The 25,332-nt window shown below is 40.3% G+C and overlaps 2 protein-coding genes across 2 annotated transcripts in view; one reads left to right on the forward strand and one right to left on the reverse strand.

The window, feature by feature from the left end:
* LOC309496975 (protein NLRC3-like) overlaps positions 1-25,332 on the reverse strand; it is a 170,318-nt gene that overhangs the window by 37,445 nt on the left and 107,541 nt on the right. Inside the window, exons 7-8 of the mRNA XM_082167179.1 lie at positions 3,438-3,611; positions 1,875-1,921 (exon numbers count right to left, since the gene is read on the reverse strand). Of these exons, the coding sequence (XP_082023305.1) occupies positions 1,875-1,921; positions 3,438-3,611 (221 nt within the window). The remainder of the gene's footprint in view (positions 1-1,874; positions 1,922-3,437; positions 3,612-25,332) is intronic.
* Positions 15,746-25,262, forward strand: LOC309496999 (uncharacterized protein; the record flags this gene model as incomplete). Its single annotated transcript, XM_082167234.1, has 6 exons — positions 15,746-17,015; positions 17,101-17,287; positions 17,747-17,868; positions 18,067-18,295; positions 18,539-18,691; positions 24,991-25,262. The coding sequence occupies exons 1-6, from the start codon at positions 16,341-16,343 to the stop codon at positions 25,260-25,262; spliced, it is 1,638 nt and encodes a 545-aa protein (XP_082023360.1). The 5' UTR covers positions 15,746-16,340.

Here is a 25,332-nt window from a genome sequence, read left to right on the forward strand (position 1 = left end):
CGTGCGTGCGTGCGTGCGTGAGTGAGTGAGTGAGTGAGTGAGTGAGTGAGTGAGAGAGAGAGAGAGAGAGCGAGCATGTGTTCAACACACAATCACACAGTAATCCTGTTCACTGTTTATATAGTGTGTGTGTGTGTGTGTGTGTGTGTGTGTGTGTGTGTGTGTGTGTGTGAGAGAGAGAGAGAGAGAGAGAGCATGTGTTCAACACACACAATCACACAGTGATCCTGTTCACTCTTTACACTCACCTAAAGGATTATTAGGAACACCTGTTCAATTTCTCATTAATGCAATTATCTAATCAACCAATCACATGGCAGTTGCTTCAATGCAATTAGGGGTGTGGTCCTGGTCAAGACAATCTCCTGAACTCCAAACTGAATGTCAGAATGGGAAAGAAAGGTGATTTAAGCAATTTTGAGCGTGGCATGGTTGTTGGTGCCAGACGGGCCGGTCTGAGTATTTCACACTCTGCTCAGTTACTGGGATTTTCACGCACAACCATTTCTAGGGTTTACAAAGAATGGTGTGAAAAGGGAAAAACATCCAGTATGCGGCAGTCCTCTGGGCGAAAATGCCTTGTTGATGCTAGTGGTCAGAGGAGAATGGGCCGACTGATTCAAGCTGATAGAAGAGCAACTTTGACTGAAATAACCACTCGTTACAACCGAGGTATGCAGCAAAGCATTTGTGAAGCCACAACACGCACAACCTTGAGGCGGATGGGCTACAACAGCAGAAGACCCCACCGGGTACCACTCATCTCCACTACAAATAGGAAAAAGAGGCTACAATTTGCATGAGCTCACCAAAATTGGACAGTTGAAGACTGGAAAAATGTTGCCTGGTCTGATGAGTCTCGATTTCTGTTGAGACATTCAGATGGTAGAGTCAGAATTTGGCGTAAACAGAATGAGAACATGGATCCATCATGCCTTGTTACCATTGTGCAGGCTGGTGGTGGTGGTGTAATGGTGTGGGGGATGTTTTCTTGGCACACTTTAGGCCCCTTAGTGCCAACTGGGCATCGTTTAAATGCCACGGCCTACCTGAGCATTGTTTCTGACCATGTCCATCCCTTTATGACCACCATGTACCCATCCTCTGATGGCTACTTCCAGCAGGATAATGCACCATGTCACAAAGCTCGAATCATTTCAAATTGGTTTCTTGAACATGACAATGAGTTCACTGTACTAAAATGGCCCCCACAGTCACCAGATCTCAACCCAATAGAGCATCTTTGGGATGTGGTGGAACGGGAGCTTCGTGCCCTGGATGTGCATCCCACAAATCTCCATCAACTGCAAGATGCTATCCTATCAATATGGGCCAACATTTCTAAAGAATGCTTTCAGCACCTTGTTGGATCAATGCCACGTAGAATTAAGGCAGTTCTGAAGGCGAAAGGGGGTCAAACACAGTATTAGTATGGTGTTCCTAATAATCCTTTAGGTGAGTGTGTGTGTATATATATATATATATATATATATATATATATATATATATATATATATATATATATAGAGAGAGAGAGAGAGAGAGAGAGAGAGAGAGAGAAAGATAAAGAGAGCATATATTCAACACACAATCACACAGTAATCCTGTTCACTGTTTATATAGAGAGAGAGAGTGTGTGCGTGTGTGTGTGTGTGTATATGTGTGTGTGTGTATGTATGTATATGTGTGTGTGTGTGTGTGAGCGAGAGAGAGAGAAAGAGAGCATGTGTTCAACACGAACAATCACACAGTAATCCTGTTCACTGTTTATATAGAGTGTGTGTGTGTGTGTGTGTGTGTGTGTGTGTGTGTGTGTGTGTGTGTGTGTGTGTGTGTGTGTGTGTGTGTGTGTGTGTGTGTTTGTGTGTACGTACATTTTCGTGGTCCTGCTGTAATCCTGATCTCTCCTCCATGATCCACACTACAAAACACACAGTGACAGGATTGATTTCTTTTCTTTTGGATGATAGAATGATACACTGTCACTATCATAGTATAGTCATGGTGTGTTCAAGCCATCTCGTAAAGATCATATTTAAGAGTTGAACGCACATGAACGCCACCACAATATCGTAAATACGAGTGGGAAATATGTAACGACAAAGTTTGCAGTGGCTTCATAAATTATAATTAAAAGCATAAAAAAAACTAGAAATAGAGTTTAAGAACCTTGCTGTATTTTTGTGTAATTAATTAGAGAAAGTACACTGCCATTTTACTCCGAGGAAAGTGACTTGAACGTAGTGCCGTCGTAAACACGAACTTCCCAGGAGGACTTGAACGCACCATCATCTCCAATCATGCGCTTCTTTGGATTTAAGGTTTACACAAGCCAGAACTTATTCTAAACAATGGAGATTTAGTTCACATTTACTTTCTGATAACAACTTCAAATATTTCCTCACATCTCATTTAAATATATATATCGAAATAAATTACAATATTTCTATTAGCAGCATCACACTGTGGGAGGCATTCAAAGCCTACATCCATGGACTGATAATTTCATGTGTGTCAGGATGGCAGAAAAGTTAATATTTAACTTTCTAAACTGCACCTCCAATATTCTCTGACCCCTTCACCCACAATTTATAAAAACGTCTCCAATTTCATTCAAAGTATAGCTTACTTCTAACTCACAAAGTTGAAAAACAATTGTTGAGTGTTAGGAAGCATTTTGTTTTTGTTTTTTTTTGCGAAAAAGCTGGCAAATCACTTGCTTTTTTAATCTCGAACTGTCCGTGCATCTAGACTGGTCCCTAAAATTAAATCTAACGGTGGAAGTTTCCGACCCGGAGGAAATTAATTTCAAAATACTATTCTAATCATTATTCCGCAGAATGTAACTCAAAATTGTGGAATGGCCCAAACATTTTGATCAACTAATATTCCCCTGTGTTAACGATGGCTCCACAAATGATTTGGACAGGCCTGTGTCTACCACAGAAGTACAAGAGACAATTCATTCACTACAGAATGGCAAATTTTCTGGCCCTGATGGCTTTACCATCGTATTTTATACGTGAATAATAAAGTGAATAATTTATTTTTGTAGGAAAATCATGGGAATGGTTTGGGATTAATATCCTGTTGTTTGTTATATTTTCTTTGTCTTTGTGGGTTTTGGTTGTTTTGCTGTTGTATGCTGTCAGGACCTCTGAAATAACTGAAATCATTTTGCAAAGTGATATGGAACTGTAATGCAGTCAAGACATGCGTAGAACTACTTTACCTGTGTGTTTACTGTTAATAATTGCACACCTTATAATGTTTGTCAGCCAATCAGAATGAAGCATTCAACAGCTCGTAGCATAACTAGAGCTAATCCTCTGTAAATTCTCAATAAGAACTTTTGTACATGTAGTAATGTGAGTAATAAGTGAAGATTGAAATGCTGTTTTTGGAGTTGTTTAATCAACTCTTCATGCTCTACATACTTGAGTTTATCCAGTCTGTAGTTTGGATCCTCTAGTTTATCAGTGAGCAGCTTGACTCCTGAATCTCCTGGGTGATTGTAGCTCAGATCCAGCTCTCTCAGGTGTGAGGGGTTTGAACTCAGAGCTGAAGACACATAACCACAGCCTTTCTCTGTCACCATACAGCCAGACAATCTACAAAGACATACAGCAACAGTCCACATGACATTAGTCTGGCAATTAGACGTTACTATCACACACTGGTCTTGGCTGTGTTTCCCAAAAGAATCTAAGAATAAATGACTTTTTTTTTTATTATTACTTTTTTTTTAATTGAAAATATATAATTTACATTTAGACAAGAAACATTAACAGTCATAAAAATAACAGTGAATGTGTGCACATTTCAAAATAAATTATTATTTGCAAGTATTTCAAATGCATTAATTTACAATGAATTATAGTTGCTACTTGCTAATAAATTCTTAATTTCCCTTAAATTTCTTCAAATATTTTTTATTTTTAAATCTGTCTATTGAACTTTTACAATAATACCAGGAGATACATATACAGGAGAATAGTGGAAAAAAGATATGAAGCTCATAACATCTCTCAGCCAGTCATCAAAAGTTGGAGGGAGACTGTGTTTCCATAGCAGAAGAATGCGCCATCTAGCTAATAATGTTGAGAAGGCAAAAGCCTTTGCAGCATTTCCAGACAAGCCAGTGACATTTGGAGAAAGTCCAAAAAGTGCAACCAAAGGGCAAGGCTCAATCTGTCTCTTTGTCACTAATATGATAGCCAAAAAGAAGTTAAGGATGGACATAACCAAAACATATGTAATAAATCAGCAGGGTCCTGATGGCAATGATCACGGAGATTACTTATTACTTAATTACTTATTACTAATTAAATATTACTTGTGGACCTGATGGTATCAGCTGCAGGACACTAAAGGTGTGTGCTGATCAGTTGGCACAACCCTTTCATAGGTTGTTCCAGCTGTCACTAGATACAGGTGTCGTTCCCAGTTTATGGAAACAATCCCTAATAGTGCCTGTGCCTAAAAACAATAGACCTAAGGAACTCAATGATCTGCGCCCTGTTGCCCTTACCTCTGCACTTATGAAATGTTCAAAAAAACATTTTAAAACAACTTATCCATGAGGTTTCACCTCTTTTAGACCCGAATCAATTTGCCTATCGTGCAGAGAGAGGTGTTGAGGATGCGCTGCTATCCTTGATTAACCCCCTGGGGTCGGCTATCACGCCGGCGCGATAGGCTTGTTTTTTTTCAGATCAGTGCAAAAGAGACTCGAAATCTTACATGCTTATGTTGTACATCATTCAAAACTGTTAAATGTCGTCTTTTATTTGTGTACACTCATAATAAAAACAAAATGTTGTGTTTTTCGTAAAACAAAGAAAATAAACATGACGCGCGTTCTGCCGTCTCTATCAATGTGAAACTCATTCTGAAACGCGACAGAAAATGACCTGTAACTCAGCGAATTTTTGTCACATAGACTTGAAACGCATGTCTATACAACGCTTGGAGTCTCTATTTTTAAAGTATGTAAATTATTTTAAAAAACAAATATTCTCTGTTTAAGTAATCTGTATGAAAGCAGCGGCATGTACAGTTTCTCAAACGCATCCTAATTATCTCTAATGTGACCACGCCCACGCGCGCACGAGCGATTGACATGCAAATGATCCACGTGGAGAAACGCAGACCTGTAACCGCCTCATCACCTCAAAACAAAGAATCAGAGACTTCAGTAACTTACTCCTCTGCTTTTCATCGAGTTTGGAAGACTGTGTTTGTGCTGTGCTGTGCTGTGCTGTTTCACTTGGATTTACCTCAGAAGAATTAGAAGAACGCGATTTGAAGATGAGACGATTTTTAAGGTAAGACATGTTAAACTGGTGGTGCCAGATTAAAATGTATGTTATGAAATGAGATTGGAGTAAAAACATGAACTAAGCCTTACATCGTACATGTATATGTATCTATAAATAGACAGAAACATGTTGAAATGTGACCTAGACTGGGCAACCTTTCAGTGCTAAATGTATACATGTTCGACACGAGGATGTTTTTATATTCTATAATAAAACACAGCAAGATAAAAGTAGGCTAATATGAGTGTATACTATGGTGATTATTATGTTTCATGTTTCATATTATGAATAATATGTTTGTGGATTTAGCGGCTTGATCCCTTCAGTAAATGTTCTCTGCACGCGTTTGAAAAGCAAAATGCGCCAAACAATAGGCTTCATTTTTTTACTCCAAATGTTTATTTTCGTTATGACATTATGAAATGAGATTGAAGTAACATATGATAATCAATATATTTTTCTCTAGTGCGGTATTACTGAAGTGTTCCTTTTTAACGATTTATAGGCTATTGTTATTATTATTTTATGCAGCACAGTACATAGCTTATGCCTACAAGGCACAACAAACCTGGTGTTCATTTTTATATATATATATATATATATATAAAATATATATATAAATAATATATATATATATATATATATATATATATATATATTAGGGCTGGGACAACGCGTCGAGGTCATCGATGACGTCGACGCAAAAAATACGTCGACGCAAAATATGCGCATCGATTCGTCGACCTGTTTTTATTTCTCTAAAAAACGTTTGCAAAACGTTTACCTTATGTGCGCTGAATATACGCGATGGCCGGATCAACATTCTGTCCAACGTTATATAACCAATCCAGGGTTTTTTCTGCATTGATCTTTTTTTTGGCGGCTGTCAAAGCCTTATTTGATCGGTGAGTGATGTAGAATAGAATGACTGCTGTACGAGAGAGAGCCCCGGCCGCGCGCGCGCACTCTTCAAACAACACGAGCGCTGCTTGCTCTCTCTCTCCCTCGTGCATATTAATCAAAATCATTAAACACGATAGAAAAAGGGCGAAACACCAAAGTTTCACGCGCGCTCGCGCACTCACAGTCTTCAAACTACACGAGCGCTGTCTTGCTCTCTCTCTATCCCTCGTGCATATTAACCAAAATCATTAGACACTATAGAAAAAGGGCGAAACACCAAAGTTTCACGCGCGCTCGCGCACTCACAGTCTTCAAACTACACGAGCGCTGCTTGCTCTCTCTCTCTCCCTCGTGCATATTAACCAAAATCATTAGACACGATAGAAAAAGGGCGGAACACCAAAGTTTCACGTGGAGCATTCGGAGATTTTTTTTTCTCCATGACAGGCTGCCGGCTCCCACTGTTAATTTTTATTTATTTTTTGTTGGAAAAGCACTCTCTGTATTAGCTGAGAGCTTGGTTACTGTATTCTTTCAGTTGCTCTAAACAAGTATTTTGGGTGACCTTTTTTATTTTTTTATTGAATGCTGCTAGTCATCAAGTTGTTGTTATTTTCATCTGAAAGAACTTTTTTTCAGTAAGCTAGGCCCTATGTGTTCAGTAAGCTTGTTTCAGTAAGCTATGCGTTTTCAAGGCTTCAAGGTTTTATTGAATGCTATCTCTGACTAAGAATGCATTACTTTGCACTTGTAGCCTATAGTCTTTTATTTTGTAATTTTAAGAGCAATAAACATATATTGCAATGTTAAGGAATTCATGTTTTTTCATTCAGATATGTAAATCAACATGTATAAATTGTTAGTAGTCAATTAATGGGGAGATAATCGATAATCGAATCGAATCGGTCCGGAAAAATTTATCGTTAGATTAATCGATGCATCGAAAAAATAATCGCTAGATTAATCGTTTCAAAAATAATCGTTTATCCCAGCCCTAATATATATATATATATATAAAATTAACACCAGGTTTGTTGTGCCTTGTAGGCATAAGCTATGTGCTGTGCTGCAATATATACGTGTGTGTGTGTGTGTGTGTATTCTGTACATTTTAAAAAGCAATTTTAACCTGAAAAATCTAAAATGTATTCCCCAAATCGTGCAGCCCTATAGTTTCTCTTGATATCAGTATGTTCACAGCGTTTTTTTTTTTTTTTCAGCGACTAGATGCTCCACTGAGGAGTCTTCAGCATACTTCAACATTCACATAAGTCTCCGTACATGAACATGGTAAAGTGAAAAATCAAACACCATGGAAATGAAAGGTATGTACTATGTTTCAGGAATGGCACAAATGTGTGTGACTGGTTAAGTCTCTGTCTTTAGTTCAGTGTGTTAAATAATGCGCTTTTTTTGTCATTTCTTGTGTATATTTGGATTATGTTGTGTTGTAAATAAATCCAAACAATCAAAAAGCCATTCTTTTTTAAATCTCCTCATTCTTTATGCAAGGTTGCTCAGAATGATAGGGCCTGTTAGCACCTAATAGGGCCATTATGGGTGGGTCTTTGTCTTTGTCAGGCGTGAAAGAAATTAAATATTCATGATGTCCACGCCTCTTCGCATAAAGCTTTCTCACACAAAACATGTCTTGCAAATTTTAAATAAATGTATTGTCTTATCTGAATGAGTATGCAGAATGATTTTCACATAGTTTTGGAGCAAATATTCTAGGCTACGTCATACAATTTTCAAAACTCTTGTGAAGAAATAATCAGTATGGGTTTCATGACCTTATTTCAGTGACAATTTTTTATTTTTTTATTTTCACAAACCACGCATAAATGTCATTATCTCAAAACTACCAACTTTTACATACATGCTGCTGACATATTATTGTAGCAGAGTTTGTGCTGAATACAGTGTAATCAGACTTTAGCCATGAAAATGTCACAGGTAACAGAAATAAGCACAAATGTCAGAACATGTCAGAACACCTCCAGGGCCAGAAAACACCTCAGACCCCAGAGGGTTAACAGCACTCATAAGTACCTTGAGAATGCTGAGAGCCTGGTCAAGATTGTGTTCATTGACTTCAGCAGCGCTTTCAATACGATCCAACCCCACCTGCTGGTGAGAAAATTGGTGCATTTGGGAGTAAATCCCCAATTGATTTTATGGATCTATGACTTCTTGACGGACTGTAGTCATTTATATCATCCTCAAAAATTATAAATATGCAGGGGCACCACAAGGATGCGTTCTATCGCCCATCCTATACACATTATACACCAATAACTGTCAAGCTTCTTCTTCAGCCTACACCTATTTTAAATATGCTTACGACACAGCACTGGTTGGTTTTTTAAAGTCTGACATTTCTTCTGTGAGTGGATTTCAGAGGGAATTACAGGGTTTCACTCAGTGGTGTTCTGATCATTTTCTTGAAATCAATGTGAAGAGCACTGAAGCACTCGTTGGTAAATCAGAAATCAACATTCTCAGGAATACCTAATATACGGAGGATCTCTACCGTTGTAGACGTCATCTTAAAGTATTAAGGATATTCAATGTTCCCGTTGACTATTGAAAAGAAATTACATTTACGGAGCAGCTCCCGGACGCGCCTCACTCACTCAACTGCATGCCGGAAATCAAATATCTTCAAATTTAAATAACAAAAACTTTAGCAGAAAACTTCAGGGAGCTTATTACAATAAAACACAAATGACACACCTTTGTTTACTTAACAGGATCAAATGATGTATAACACTTATATGTAAGATCAAAATCAACAGAGTATTTTGAGTCTCTTTTGCACTGATAAGAAAAAAAGCAAGCTGGTATCGCCGGCGATACTTTATGCTTCTTTATTTTTTTAGAAGATTTATATACAATTCTCATTACAAAATTGGGATTAGAATTGTTACATTTTCAGATCCATGTTACAGTATGAGTGGCCCAAACTCACTTGCAGGAGTTCATGTGGAGTAGCATTTACTGAAGTGTCCTCAAACTCAGTTCCTCGAGGGCCACCGCCCTGCAGAGTTTAGCTCCACCCGAATTAAACACATCTGATCCAGCTAATCACAGTCATCAGGATTACTAAAAACTTCCAGGCAGGTGTTTTGGAGCTGGTTGGATTTAAACTCTGCAGGACAGTGACCCTCCAGGAGCTCAGTTTGAGACCACTGATTTACTGTGAACTGAGACGCTCTGACACACTGAAAACACAGGATCATGAGTTGCTTGTGTGTAAATGAATACATTGCCATGCTTCACTCTGAAACACAGAGCATGTCAGTGTTAGGTTTATTGACTAGTTTTGGCCACAAGAGGCCCTCATTGTGTTTCATTTCAGTTTCCCACCATCGTATCATGTGTTATTGTTCTCACCTGTGCCTCGTTTCCTGTGAGTGTATTTAAAGACCCACTCCGATAAAAATCATGTTTTTCTAGGTGTTAACATGTTCTTGTGGCATTTTTCTTATGCTAGAGGACATATCTTGAGAAAAATAAGCTCAAAGTTGTATTTCTGAGTATTTCTGCATTCAAATGGCTGTGAATCAGTAGCAGACGCTAAAATGCCGGCTGAAATAGACTGGAGTTGTGACGTAGTAACTCCACTGGGCGGGGCCACAAGCTCATACTCCCCTCCGCCCCGCCCGCTCAGGTTCTGAGGAGTAGAGAAGACGATGGCGGATCAATACCTATGTGCGGTAGCGGGTTGCAATGCTAAGAGGAGAGATATTGGTATTAGCTTTCATGCTTTACCAAAACATGTTGCTGTGAGAGATGAATGGATTTCGTTCCAGGGTTCCAGACTGCGACCATTTTTTGAGAATGTGCGAGTTAAAATTTTATGTGGTCGCATTTGTGCGAGTGCATGGTCATGTACTACTCAGTTAAATTCACGCATGAATTTTCCTGTATTGAACTTGTTTTAGCGCCCGCCAAAGTGAATTTTTGTCCCGCCAAAGTCTTATTTGATCGGTGAGTAATGTAGATGAACTGCTGCGCTTGTGACAGGACATGTTTAACTGAAAGAACGAGCAGAGAGAGAGACCCGGACGCGCGCGCGCGCACTCTCTGTCTTCGGAGCCAGGCGAAAATGTAAACAAGACCTCACCGTCTCCAAACTAAGCGCTGTCTTGCTCTCTCTCCCTCGCACATATTAATCAAAATAAATCGACACGGCGGTAAAAGGTCGGAAGATCAAAGTTTCATGTGGAGCATTCGGAGATTTTTTTTTCTTTTTCTGAATTGCCGCTGGGTGTGAATTGTGCTAAAAAAGTTGCCTTATCTTCTCTGAAAAGCGTTCCGGACATTCAGCTGACATAAAACAACACTTTAATTAAACGAAAAAAATTATCCAGTGATGAAATGTTTTCTGTGTTGACAGAAAGAAAGAAAGACAGAAAGAGGCTGTTGCTGCCTATGTATCTCGCTTCAGCCAACGGCTCCGCCCACAACGCAGAGGCGAATTGCTAATGAGCTACTGCCGCTCTGCTGAAGCGAAGTCCCAGAAAACGGCACAGGTTTTGTGATTTTGGCTAAAAACGGCATAATCATCATTTAAAGACCACTGAGAATGTTTAAAAATAGCTCAAAATATGATCGGAGTGGGACTTTAAGTAGCTCTGTTCCTCTATTTTTTGCTTAGTGTTTGATATGTTGAGACCAATCCCTGTGATTTTATTTGGATTTATTTGCTCTATGTGATTTTCTGACATTTGCTTTTGTTGTCCTTATATTTTCTCTTTGACATTTTTAGTAGTGATGGTGAATGAAGCTTTGTGAAGCACCGGGGCTTTCCCCCTCAACTGTATCGTAAAATGGTTCATTACTCGAAGCTTTTCAACACATTGCACACTAACATCATCTTGTGGTCAAAAGGTGGAAAAGCTGCCTTTCTGTCCCAGAAGACCGTTTTTCTTTTCTTTTCTTTTTTTTATCACTTTGTGCTCCGTAAACCACAAGCAATACAATTAATCCTCATAATTCATGTGTTAGTGTTGATGTAGTTCTTAATACTAATTAATAATTAATAATATTAATAAATGGGACTAATTCACTTGTACAGAAACAATTCTTATGAATCTGCTTTGATCTACAAATGCAGCCTTATTCACATAAACTTTAGCCTCAGTCCTAATCCTACGAGTTCATAGGCAAGGCTAATATATAATCAAAATAAAAGAAAATTGTTGTAGAATGGTGAAGTGCTTATGAACTGGGTAGTGAAAGTGCTTGTGAACTGGGGAGCTGACATTTTATTTTGTGGGTAATTTAATCAATTAAAGTTTTTTATTAAAGGTGCATTGCGCAAGTCTCTGAGTTTTTGCAGAACTATGCCCCCTCTGGCGGCAAGCGAAACTGCAGCCAGAAGTGTGCACGCTCACGGACAAAAGTTTTCTTTTTTTTATCTTACGTGGAGTTTGCGTTGGTGTTTGAAATTAACTACAAGCCGGTCTCTTAGAATCCATCTTCTACGGAGAATGGCGGCGAATACACAAACCTGCCAGACAGCCAGGTGAGCGTGCCGTGAACGCGCATGACGTCACGCCCAGTCTAAAATTCCGGCCTGAATCCCTCCTATTTATTTTACTTTACAGGATTATAGAGACAATCTCAGTGATCAGAGAAGGGCTCATTCAGCCCATCAGGCAATTGTTTAAGCATGTATGGGTTAGAAAACGGGTATTTTTAACATGAAAAGTTGCTTAATGCACCTTTAAGGAACACGACTTGTTCAACAGTGTGAGGGCTAAGTCTATTTCTTTTTTTATTTATTACTACTGAAGGGCATGACACTCGAAACCTGCTCAAGGGGTTCGCGCTATTTTTGAATCTGAAGCAGTCACGTGACTGTGTGTGGAAACGAAGCTTCGGACGTCACAGATCACGATACACGATACACTGCTTCAATGTGTGATGGTTTTTTTTTTTTTGATACAAGCTTCAAAGCCTCGGTGCCGAACGTCACATCACTAATTTTTAAATGTTTTTAATTGACCTTTTTGGGAAACACTCACCCTCTTGGCTTTTTGTATTGACCCCTTGGAACAACTGGAGTTACAGTTTTGCAATAACTTTAGCATTCTACATTCAGCCCTCACAGCCTAGCTCTAACCTTGGTCCTTACAGTCAGAATGTATATTTATATGAATACATCACAACCTTCACAATTTGATATTCATACTAAGCCATATCCTGTTCTCTTAAAAATGCATTGTTAGTGTTAATAAAAAAAAAATCCAGGCCAACTGATAAGTAACTCTGTTTCAGTTAATCGCCATTTGGTGTGTGGTGTTAATTTTGAACCCTGGCTGATGCTGGGTACACACCAAAAGATAATCGGATAATAATTTGGGCCGATTCCCCCCCTTCCGACAATCCTAGCTATGTCCTGATTATCTTGATGGTTCTAAAGATTATTTTATCAGATTTTCCCTTGGTGTGAGTTGTGTTAAGAGTGTCCGAACCTGCTCGGAAGAACGTCGGAGCCGCCCCGATTGTGAATCGTAAATATTCATGCTGAATATTTACGATCAGAAATCCTGATGTGTGGGGGGAACCCCGAGGACAAATGCGCGCACGCTCTGGAGATTATCGTGTGAAACAAAACATGATGGAAGACAGAAGCATAACAAACACAGTCATGGCGCAGCACAAAGTGAAATTGATGTGGACAGCAGAGATGGAGGGATGGAAAAAAAAAAACTTTTCTTGGACTTCCGGTTATGGAGGCGCTAGAGTGAAACGTAGTGCACGGAGCTTCCAAATAATTTAATCTAAATAATCCTACATAAAGGCTTTTCATACTACGAAAGTACTTTCTTTAGTACAATAATTTTGTTGCGATTTGAACATCCTGATAAATATGCCGAATTCAAAGAAAACGGAAAACAAGAAGGAAGATGCTCAAGACACGAGACTGCAGTTATCGGACCCTCCGCCATGGTTTCATGCAGAAATGGAAAAAGGATTTCTCAGAATTCAGGAGTTAATCGATGGACGCCTGATTAAATTTGCAGAATCCTTGGAGAAAATGAGCAACGAACTACAATCAACAAATCTGAGAATGGTGGAAGTGGTAACAAAGCAGATGGAGATGGAAGAAGCATTAACAGGCCTTCACACTGATGTCGTGGATGTCAAGTTGGCTGTTGACGGCGAAATCAAACAGTTGAAAGACAAAATTGATGAACTCGATGTAACGACAATCACTTCTGGGGAATGATTAACTCAAATTAAGGTAATATTCATGAGTCTATGAATATTATTTACTTATCGTCTACAAAGATTAAATTACCCAAAGAGGGAATATTTGATCAGTTGTCAAGGTAACTTTTACCAGAATTAATTTCAGAGATCTAACAATCTGTTCGTCCGACGAACTGTATGCCAGACTGCCTTATCAAAACTCAATAAGACTCACCCTGTTTATAAACTTAAAGGAAGATTAATCTTCTGGTCGTGAAAATGAATCTTCCCTGTGTTTATACAATTTAGGTTACTGAAATAGTAACAGAAGGTAAAGCTTCGTAGCTTAAATCATATGCTTTCAGTGACTTAGAATTGGTGATCAATAAAGCAGATTCAATTCAATGAGATTATTGGGTTTAATAAAAACAAACTAAGGAATACATAACTACGATTCACACAGAGTAAATATGCGTATATATCAATACAAAAGTACAAAACAAACAAAGGAATCGAATAACGAATAATAACGAGAGAGAGAGAGGGAGAGAGAAAGAAAGTGAAAGCAAAACTCAAGGTGACAATTTTCAAACAGTTAACTTTGCAAGAGACCCCAAGTCGTTGGATAATTCCGCAAAAGGGAATGGCCTAGACAACCTTAAACAGTATTTTTAGATTGCGATATAAGATAGTACTTGCTTTTGACCTGGCTCTTGTGTGTAGCTGATTTCAAAATGTCCGTTGGCGCAGCTTCCGGAATCCCTTCAGGAACAGGTGATGCGAGAACTCAACGGTTAAAGGGACACTCCACTTTTTTTGGAAATAGGCTCATTTTACAACTCCCCCAGAGTTAAACAGTTGAGTTTTACCGTTTTTGAATCCATTCAGCCGATCTCCGGTTCTGGCGGTACCACTTTTAGCATAGCTTAGCATACATCATTGAAGTGGACAAGACCATTAGCATTTCTCTCAAAAAAATGACCAAAGAGTTTTGATATTTTTCCTATTTAAAACTTGACTCTTTTGTAGTTACTTCTGTAAGACCAACGGAAAATGAAAAGTTGCGATTTTCTAGGCTGATATGTCTAGGAACTATACTCTCGTTCCTGCGTAATAATCAAGAAACTTTACTGCCGCACCATGAGTGCAGCAGGCGTAATGATATGACGCAGCGCCTGAAAATAGTTCCCAGCTCGGTAACTTCCAACGTGACCGGGACTATGTTTGTGTAGTTTCAGTCGGCAAATTAGGTAAAGTTAGTGGATTTTCCTGTGCGATTAGCCATGGTTCTGTGTGTAGTAAAGGGCTGTGATAGTAAGTCGAGGGGATACACTACCGGCGTCATGTTTCACAGAATACCAGTGAACAACAAGGAACTAAACAATCAATGGTTGGCTGCTCTGAACATTGATCTCAAAACACCGGTAGAATCGATCAAGAAATGGCGTGTTTGCTCAGAGCATTTTGGACCAGATGACTATAAAGAAAACAAGGACAGTACGGTACAACGTCTAAAGGATACGGCCATCCCAACCATCTGCATAGTACAGACAGGTCCAAGTGTATCATCATCAACCATGGCTGTAAGTATAACAACTTTATTTTTTGTTAGCTTGAACCACTTGATTGAAAAAGCACTGCCGACTGCCGTTGTCTTTATCTTCCTGTGAAATGCAATCAATGAGTGCTAGGTTTGCTCGATCATTTGTCTTGTACAGTATAAAGTTAGAAGTTTTGTTGTCGAGTTCTGGTGAGGTAGCGTATAGTTGAATTAAAGGAAACTTGTGGAATTTTCGGTATTGTTTATCTAAAGTTTCTATAGTACAAAATACTAGCGATGTCACGTTATGTGCCGGAGCGTGTGTCAAAAAATCATCTCATTGATGACGTCCGAAATCTCGCTTGGCCTGACAAGTTCTGGAAGCGGTTCTAATCTTGTAAATTCACACCTTGTTTAACTCAGCCAATTTACATTTTTAGACTAATAATATTGCCCCTCCTGTCTAATATGAGCAAAGATTTGATTTACACACATTTGATAGCCCCATTCATTTCAAGCCAATGCGTACACCGTTATGTTATATGCTACACTGACTTAGAAGGGGGTAAGAGCTCTTGAATCTGTGCTCTGACCCTGGTTTCAGAATCAGCCTTGCAAGCATCCTTTTCCTAAAATTGAATTGTATGTAATATCATATTACCTATGCTGTTGAAAGGTGTGTTGGACTTCTTTTTTTTTTTCTTTTTTTTTTTGCTTGTATCTCAAAGGTATTGCCTCCATGGAATAACCTTTTTTTCTTTTAATTATCAATCAGGATGAGCTTGATGTACAGCAGGATCTACCTGAACATGAGCATTTCTTCAGCCTTTTTGCTGGTGTACCACAGTCAACCCCTCAGAAATCCAGACCTTCAAAAGAACTTCCAGCGGAGTTCAAAATGCCGTCACTGTTGCAGCTGACTAGTCCAGCACAGACAGTGACATGCACAAAGCCATTTGCTGCCCTGGCACCCACATGGACACAACTGGTAGGAAAATGAAACTTTACCCTCTGTTCTAGTTTTTTGTAATGTGTTATGAATGAAACTCCTAAAATTATTTGAAATCTCTATCATTTATAGGACACCGCATCTTCGTCCAGTGTCATGGCTGTGTCCAGTCCAAGGAAAAGTTTAATCTATGATGTGAGTGTCCATGTTATATGTCTGCTATCTATAATCCATAATGAAAATATTATTAGTTTTGTGCATCGTTCTGCTGACAATTATCTATAGCATTATGAAATGCAATTGTAGAACAGTCAAATAATTGTTTATTCAAATAATTTATATGTGAGAAGACAAATACTGGAAGAGAAACTAACAATTTCAATGTTGAATTGTCAATAACAGGAAAAACACATCATCTTTAATGGACATCAGTTCATCATCAGCCTTGGAAATCAGCATGTGTTCAGAGCCTGCTGCTGATCCTTCTGATGCCAGTTTTGCTCCATTCACAAGCCTCTCGACCTCTTCCACAGGAAGCACTTCAAGCAGCTCTGAACATTACAGAGGATGGAATGAGAGAAAGTGGATTGTGAATGAGTCAAAACTCATGGAGCTCTTCCAGAAATGCTCCACTTGTGGAGCTCTGATCTCTCAGGCAGACCAGACCATAGTAACAATTGGTTGCAGAATCAACGTGAGCTGGAAATGCAACAACGGACATACTGGACATTGGGATTCATGTCCAAACACACGTGGAATGCCGGAAAACAACCTACTAGCAGCAGCTGCCACACTCTTCACTGGCGCAACGTTTACAGACATCACTGACTGGGCTGGGCTCTTGAACTTGCAGCTGCCCCAAAAAACAACATACTACAACATACAGGCAAGCTACCTCATTCCGGTGATTGAAGCAGCATACAAGAAGCAGGAAAACATCATAAAAGCACAACTAATCTGCCAGACTCAGGATGGTCAGGGAGTGCAGCTCTGCGGAGATGGGAGGAGTGACAGCCCAGGCCATTCATGCAAATATACCACCTATTCCTTCATGGATGACTCCTCCAATCAGATAGTTGTTTTTGATCTGGTTCAGGTAAACAAATGGTCACAACACTAGAATAAATTTACTAAAAAAATTATGTCTAAAATGTCATCATCTGTAAAATTGTTCCCTGTAGGTGTCCCAGGCCACAAGTTCCGTAGCAATGGAACCAATGGGCTTCAGGAAAGCGCTGGAGAGGCTCTTGGATGAAGGCATTGACATAAAAGTGGTTACAACGGATAGACATCCATCCATCAGAAAACTGATGAGAGAAGAATATCCTAACATCATACATCAGTTTGATCCATGGCATGTGGCAAAAGGTTAGTCTATTAGGCAGTAGAGCACAACCTGTTGATACTTATTGTGTGAATTTATTGGATTTTAACAATATCAATAACAATATGCCATTGTCAATCCTGCTTTATCATCTGATTCGTTAGAGAAGGTAGTCTACACAGGTTTTCAGTAACAACAAATTAACCTATAACATAGCTTATGTTACTATGATGGCCATAATGGCATATTCGAATAATTTAAAAATGTATTACTGTGTTGTAATATTTCAATTTACTTTCAAAACTGATCAATTGCCCATATCAATGCACATTTTAAAAAAAAGGCAAGCATTGATGGGAGAATCATGGTCAGATGCATATTTCAGTATATTTCAGTAGATTGATGGATCCTTTTCACATTTCCAGGTTTCTCAGAAGTGGAAGTTGTCATAGTTGGATAAAAATCTATGGATTTACAGTATAATAATGTATTCAGAAATTCAGGAATAAAGAAGAAGCTGGTTTCTGCTTCCAATCGAAGGAGTTGCAAAGAACTTGCTCCTTGGGTGAAGAGTGTGAGCAACCATATGTGGTGGAGCTGTTGCTCATCCAAGGGAGATGCAATGGTACTACACAATCATACACACACAACTCCTCACAAAATGAAAGTCTAATTGATTGCTCATATGCATGCTTTATAGAGGTGTAATGAATAGTGACATTGCTGGTTATCACAAATCATGCAAAAAAAGTGTGTTTTCCAGATACTTTGAATTAATGTTATTACTAAAGAAATTTTCTGTCTGGCCTCATGTTATTGTCAGGAATTGCACAGACGATGGAAATCAATACTACATCATATCTCAGGGGTTCATCGCTGGGAGGAAAATGGCATGGAGTACAATTGCTACCATAAAGAGCTGACAAGAGACCAGCAAAGGACAAAGAAATGGTTGTCCGTGGACTCCCCTGCCTACAAAGCCCTGATTGAAATAGTGGTGGATGCACGTCTACTGAAAGACCTGGAGCAAATGACGCTGTTCAAACACACAGGTACGTTTACGAAAAAGTTTGATGTGCAGGTAGTGTAATGGCCAACTAAATTTACTTTCAGTGGGAAGTGTCTGTGAAAGTGATATAAAATGTATAAGTATTATGGTCCTTCGAATCACTTCAAAAGACACAAATATTGGATTGACCCCAGTCCTGACAATGTCAGTCCTGCATAGATCATGCACACAAATTTTCTTACTGGTTATTGTTTAAGTTACCAATTTTTCCCCCCTGTTTTACCAGGACAACTCGAGGACTTTCATAATGCCCTGCTGAAATACTGTCCAAAGCGTCTACACTTTCATTATTCATCGATGCAGGCACGCACAATGTTGGCCATTATGGACCACAACGAAAACCACTCTACGCAGCGTGAACAGGCAACAACAGCAGCTGGTAAGACATAAAAATATTACAAAATGCAAAGCTCTCCTACTACCATACAGTTTTTTACCTGACATGTTTGAGATGTCAACCATAGAGATGTTAGCACAAGATCGATTATATAATCTCTTGGCTTATACATACAGTATGACTGAACAAATTCATTTCACGAGTTCACATCTACATATAATTAGTACAATAAGTTTATGCGTATTTGGCGTGCTGTCCGGGGGGAGGGCTCCGAGCTCGGAGTTAGGCCCGAACCCAGAGTACTCCCCCCAGTTGGTAAGTGTAGATGGAACTGGAAGTGAGGAGATGGGGTGGAGGAGGGATGTTGACAAACTTTCAATGAACAGAGATAGGTCTGCTGTGAATTTATACTCTGTCATTGAGTTGATTACTGATTAATCTCCAGCTGTGTATAATTTGGTTAATTATCTGAACCTGCTCCTCCCGAACTTTGTTAATAAAACATCATTTCACGAGTTCACATCTACATATAATTAGTACAATAAGTTTATGCATATTTGGCGTGCTGTCCGGGGGGAGGGCTCCGAGCTCGGCGTTAGGCCCGAACCCAGAGTACTCCCCCCATAAAAGCCAGGTGAGCGCAGGACAGCAATCGTAAAATGATGTGGAATTAATCCCCCCAAAAAGTGCAGGGCATGAGAAGGTATTTACTAAAAACGAGCTTGACTGTTCGACCGGGAGGGCTCTCGCGACATCCGACGGGAACTTGGATGCTCACGGCATCGGACGGATAAGCCCATTCGGCAGTTGAACTGTCAACTCGATGACGCAAGATTTTTACGAGCATGATTTGAGAAAGAGTTTAGCCATTCAACTGGGAGGGCCCTCGCAGCGTCCGACGGGAACTTGGATGCTCACGGCATCGGATGGGTAAGCCTCGCCAGCGGAAGGGAGGGCGCCCGCTGGACTCTGTCGGGGGGCTCGACCGGCGCTTCGAAGGGGGCTGGGACACGGGAACAGAACCCTCGCGGCCCGACGAATGGGGAGCCCACACAGCGACACGAGCGCGGCCGTCCCACGACGACTAAGACGGGCAGACTCTCACTGCGATTCGAACGGAAGGGCTCGATCAGCGCTTCGGAAGGGGGACAGAGCCCGGCCCTTGAACGAGGAGCCGTTACGTGTGCGAACGGGGGAGCCTGCCATTGTTTGTAAAAATACGCTGTATTGTAGATGTTTATTGTATCGAGCTTGAACGCAGCGAACCAAATGATACTGGAAGTGGGTTGGAACTTGGTACTGAGAGTGACAATGGATGGAGCGCAGCAGGTGATGGAAATGAATGATTTAATTATGGCTTGGTGAGCGTTTTGATGTGGAAGCGGCTGGATCTGATGTAGGTTTTGAACGCTTCTGATGTGGGCCGAGTGGGGATTTGAACATTGAACGTTTATACTGCAGTAAATAAAACGAGTGGTACAGTTGGATGGGGGTTGGCGGATTGAAAATGTAAACGAAGTGACCTTTTTGCTCAATCAGTTTACTACTTGTTTAATGAAGAAAATATGGTTCCGATCAGTGTTGGGCAAATTACTTAAAAAAAGTAATTAGTTATAGTTACTAGTTACTTCTCACAAAAAGTAACTGCGTTAGTAACTGAATTACATCATTACAAAAGTAACTAATTACCAGGGAAAGTAACTATTGCGTTACTTAAAAAAAAAAAAAAAAAAGTTTAAATATAAGAAATTTCTTGGATACCCCCAATATGAAATGTTAAATGAATGAAATTGACACTAAATAGAACATCTTATTATTATAAAACATTGTACACTAATCTACACTATTTTAATGTTGCTGTGGGACAATGTGAGAGACACCTATTAACTTAAATATTAAAATATTATCATTACTATAGTGCAACAATAAAACAATAGATGGTTTAGAACTTTTAATATTTATTGCACAGACCACAACTGGCCAACAAATAAGTCTAAAAATAAATTATGCTTCTTAAGAAATGTACCAAAAATAAATAAATAGTAGCCTAATAAAAATATACATACACATACACTAGTGCATATAATGAAAATGATAAAACTCACACACCTTTACAACTGGTAGACATTCTGTATAGCCTACTTGAAGTATTTTCTTCCTCACAATAGTAAGTTTAACAAAAAGTGCTTTCAATATAATACTGAACAATGTATCAACATAAATAATAATAATACAATATAATCTTTTGGGGGTTTATTTTTATAACCTACAGAGAACGTCATTATCAGAGGTTATTTTAGCCAAATTCTAGTCGTGTTTGCCACACGTGCTCACAACCGTCAAACAAATATGTTTGAACGTTCCCTGCAGGTTATTTTGGAGTTTATGTAAACTAATTAAAACATTGCATATGATACCAATATGCTACAGAGATTATTCAAATGCTGATGTGTGTAATTTATTTATAAATAAAGTATTTGCTCGGACACATTCGGTCACTGTCGCGCACTGTCGAGCGCGTTCTCGGACACACTCGGTCTCTCTCGTGCACTGTCGAGCACGCTCGCGGCATTCGCCTCGTTTTTGTCGAGTCCCGCGCCTCATAAACACTCACACACCAGAGAAAAAACTTTGCAGCTCCTATGGCTGAGAGAGAGCCTACTCGGATGAAAACCGCTTCAGTGAGCTCAATTATAGTAACGCCGCATTTTTATTGACAGTAACGGTAACGGCGTTGTAATGGAGGAAGCAGTAATTAGTTAGATTACTCGTTACTGAAAAAAATAACGCCGTTAGTAACGCCGTTTATTTATAACGCCGTTATTCCCATCACTGGTTCCGATATCTACGATCTGTAAATCTGAGATTGAAGGATGGGTATTTGAGTCGACGTTAGATGTGATAGTCAATTCGGAGCGGTGGAGAAAACCGAAGACAGCTAGGACAGACGTGCTTCCAGTGCGCAGATGGAGTTGGTGGAATGGTATGCGAGAGAGTGTTGGAATACATTTGGGGAGTATGTCAATTGCAATAGATTGACTGATATCCGGACGAGTGGGATAAGTTCTTGAATCCTTTAATGAGCAGGGATGTTTGAGATTTATTTATGGCGGGGGCAGGCTTACCGTAGACTAATTTATTGAAAACTGAATGCTGGTTAGATAGCTCTATTAGCTTTTTTATGCTTCTGACACCAACGTCCTGAATTTCTGGAAAGAGTAATGGGAGAGAGTCAGCGATTTGATTTTGTGCTCCTGGAACGTGTTTGGCAGTTATTACCAACTGATCAAGCGGAGTTCCAGATGAGGCATCTGAGGAGTGGCAATTAACGCGGGTGAGTAAGAACGACTTTTGTTGATGCAGTGCATAGGTTTAGTTTGTCGCGATGGACCAGGATTCTGTTAGTTGACCACTTTCCCCCCTGGGAAAGCCGTGACGACGATTGGAAGGAGCTGTCAACGGCTTAAATCGAGGGGGAGAGAGATGTAATCGTAGAAAAAGGTTAAGCCATTCCGCTGATTAGAGTAAGTTATCCATAAACTTAGGGCGAGGAGGTGCGTGATGAAAGGGCAGCCTTGCGGAATTGTGTATAGCATGGTTTAGGTGGCCGAGCGGCGAGAAGAATTCGCGTTTGGAATTATTTGGGCAGTCTATGAGGTTGGACGGAAGGACTGCCTCCGCTGTGAGACCGATGCTTGCAGAGAAGAGAAAACAGATGCATGCAGTGTCCGCTGGGAGACCAATGCTCACTGGACAGAGAAGAGAGAAAAAAAGAAAAAAAAAATGGATGCATGCAGTGTCCGCTGGGAGACCAATGCTTGCTGGACAGAAGAGAAAACTTAGATTCATGCTACAGTCCATCCTCTGGGAGACCGAAGCTCGCTGGACGGAGAAAGGCTGAAGCAGAAGACGAGATAAGCCAGAGAAACAGTTCTCCTGCTGGAGCAGACACATCCCTGCTAGCAGTAGAGAAAATGAACTGGAGTAACAAATCCTGTGGGAGCAAAGGAAACCTCACTGCTGTGGCAGTAGAGAATTAGCCAGAGAAACAGAGCTTGCGGGAGCATAGGAGACATCACTACTGCAGCAGAGGAGAAAGTAGCTAGAGTAACAGAAATCCTGAGGGAGCAAAAGGAACCTCATTACTGTGGCAGTAGAGAATTAGCCGGAGAAACAGTTCCTGCAGCCTTGTTACAGCAGTATAGAAAATTAGCCAGAGAAATAGAGTTCCTGCGGGAGCAGAGGAGACATCAGTGCTGTGGCAGTGGAGAAAATAGCCGGAGTAACAGAAAACCTGCGGGAGCAGAGGAGACATCACTGCTGTGGCAGTGGAGAAAATAGCTGGAGTAACAGAAAACCTGCAGGAGCAGAGGAGGCATCACTGCTGTGGCAGTGGAGAAAATAGCCGGAGTAACAGAAAACCTGTGGGGGCAGAGGAAACATCACTGCTGTGACCGTGGAGAATTAGCCGGAGTAACAGAAAACCTGCAGGAGCAGAGGAGACATCACAGCTGTGGCAGGGGAGAAAAATAGCAAGAGAAACGGAAATCCTGTGGGAGCAGGGGAAACACTGCAGTGGCAGTAAACAAGATTAGCTAAGGGAACAGAGCTCCTGCGGGAGCAGAGGAGACATCACTGTTGCGGCAATGGAGAAAAAGCCGGAGTAAGTTAAAACCTGTGGTAGCAGAAGAAAACATCACTGCTGCGGCAATGGAGCAAATAGCCAGAGTTACAGAGAACCTGTGGGAGCAGAGGAAACATCACTGCTGTGGCAGAGGAGAAAATAGCCAGAGTAACATGAAACCAATGAGCTCCTGCAGTGTGTGGATGAGCAAAGGGAGGAGGAGAGTGGGGCTTGGAGAGCCGATGGTCATCTTTTTTGTGCGTTAATCTAAGACGCGATGAAGAGGAGGTTAAAGATGAAATCCTTGCAGGATTATGCATTTCTGTTGTTTAAGTGGCCGAGCACAGATATCAGTTTGCTTAGAACGATATTGACTGTCTGAGAGGTGGACGAGATCAGAAAGTCCTATTTATTTATTTATTTATTTATTTATTGCCATGAGGACTGGAGATCAACTGTGTTCAAATTAATGGCCAGGATTCGATGAGGCTGAACGCATGGTTTTGACCTGCGTTTGGAATCCAGCTTAGCCAAACTGTGCAGGGCTGAAAGATCAATTATTGAACGTTTGATGATTAACAACGTCAAAGTACACTCTGATTTAGATAACAATTGTTTGTTTATCTGTTGCTGGTTTCTAAGGAGACAGCTAACGTAAAAGACGACGCTTTGCATGAATTTTGTTTAGGCACTTTGTGTTTGTTTAATTTTGTTTAATTTAAGGATCACTAAACTATTGGTGTGAAGCACATTGCTTGTAACCATGTATAAAAACATTTATGCTATAACTAAGTTTCTACACGATTTATGCAGATAAATTGCAGGACATAGTTAACGATATAAATTAGGTTAAAGATTCTGAGCGCATGCGTTCGGCACGTAATGCGCGAGGCCGCGAGCTACTGTAGGCCTACTTGTGAGTTTTAGCCACAAGAAAGCAGCGCGTTAATGACAGAAAATAATTTTGACCGACACCATTTAAAACGTGTTCCCCTCGTTATAACTGAACAACTGAATGCGATTCGAAATTTAACCACGGAGCGGAGCGCTTGCGGAGTTCAGCCAACGGGGTTGAGAGCGTAGGCTGGCCGACCGGTACTGAATCTGCGGCGCTGCTCTTTGAGGGCCTTCGGCTTCGGCCTAGAGCTGCTGGAGAAGCCCGTTCTTTCGCGTGAAGAGGGCGGCATTGCCCGAAACGTGAGCGTGGTGCTTGCAGGCCTTATGACCATTCTCCATGGCAGGAAAAAACGTTACTTGAATGATCTGGTTTAGAATTTTTTTTTTTTTTAAATGCGGAAGAAGATCGCTGGTATTTCGCCCGTGGTGGCAATGACCCGTTTATTTGGCTTGACGGCCGCAATATAACGCCCGAGGATTCTGGCAAATATTCCAAAAGGACGGAAAATTCCTTCATCGGATGGGAGCACTTGATTCGGACATGTTGGGAAGATAGGGCGCAGCCAAATGCTGACAAACTTTCAATGAACAGAGATAGGTCTGCTGTGAATTTATACTCTGTCATTGAGTTGATTACTGATTAATCTCCAGCTGTGCATAATTTGGTTAATTATCTGAACCTGCTCCTCCCGAACTTTGTTAATAAAACATCATTTAGTAAAACAAAAAATGGGCTGGTATAAAAGGCCTCTAAATTCGTCATAAATATCATAACCATTACAGACTAACTGACAATACCTTGCTGGGTGTATAATTTCAGGCCTCCCAAGGCACAATGTTGTCTATCAAAGACAGTCTAAGCAGTGGATTGCCAGACCCATCTATAAGACGACAACACAAACATTCATAAATGGTCTCATGGAAGGAGTGATTGAAAGACGATTGGATCCCACTGTCAAATTCAAAGATTCGGCATCCCATCTCAGAATACCTCATCTGGCAGCTAACATCGCCTTACAGCCAAAACCCAGCAAGGAAGATGTCCTAAGAGTGTACACATCAAGGTTCAAAGGTCCATCAGAGAAGCTGTGATTGTCATCTGTAACTCAGAATGAACACAAACCCGCTAACTCCCCATAGACCTTGTATCGTTCAGAATACA

Source organism: Leuciscus leuciscus (assembly GCF_965113295.1).
Source record: "Leuciscus leuciscus genome assembly, chromosome: 4".
NCBI classification, from domain to species: domain Eukaryota; kingdom Metazoa; phylum Chordata; class Actinopteri; order Cypriniformes; family Leuciscidae; genus Leuciscus; species Leuciscus leuciscus.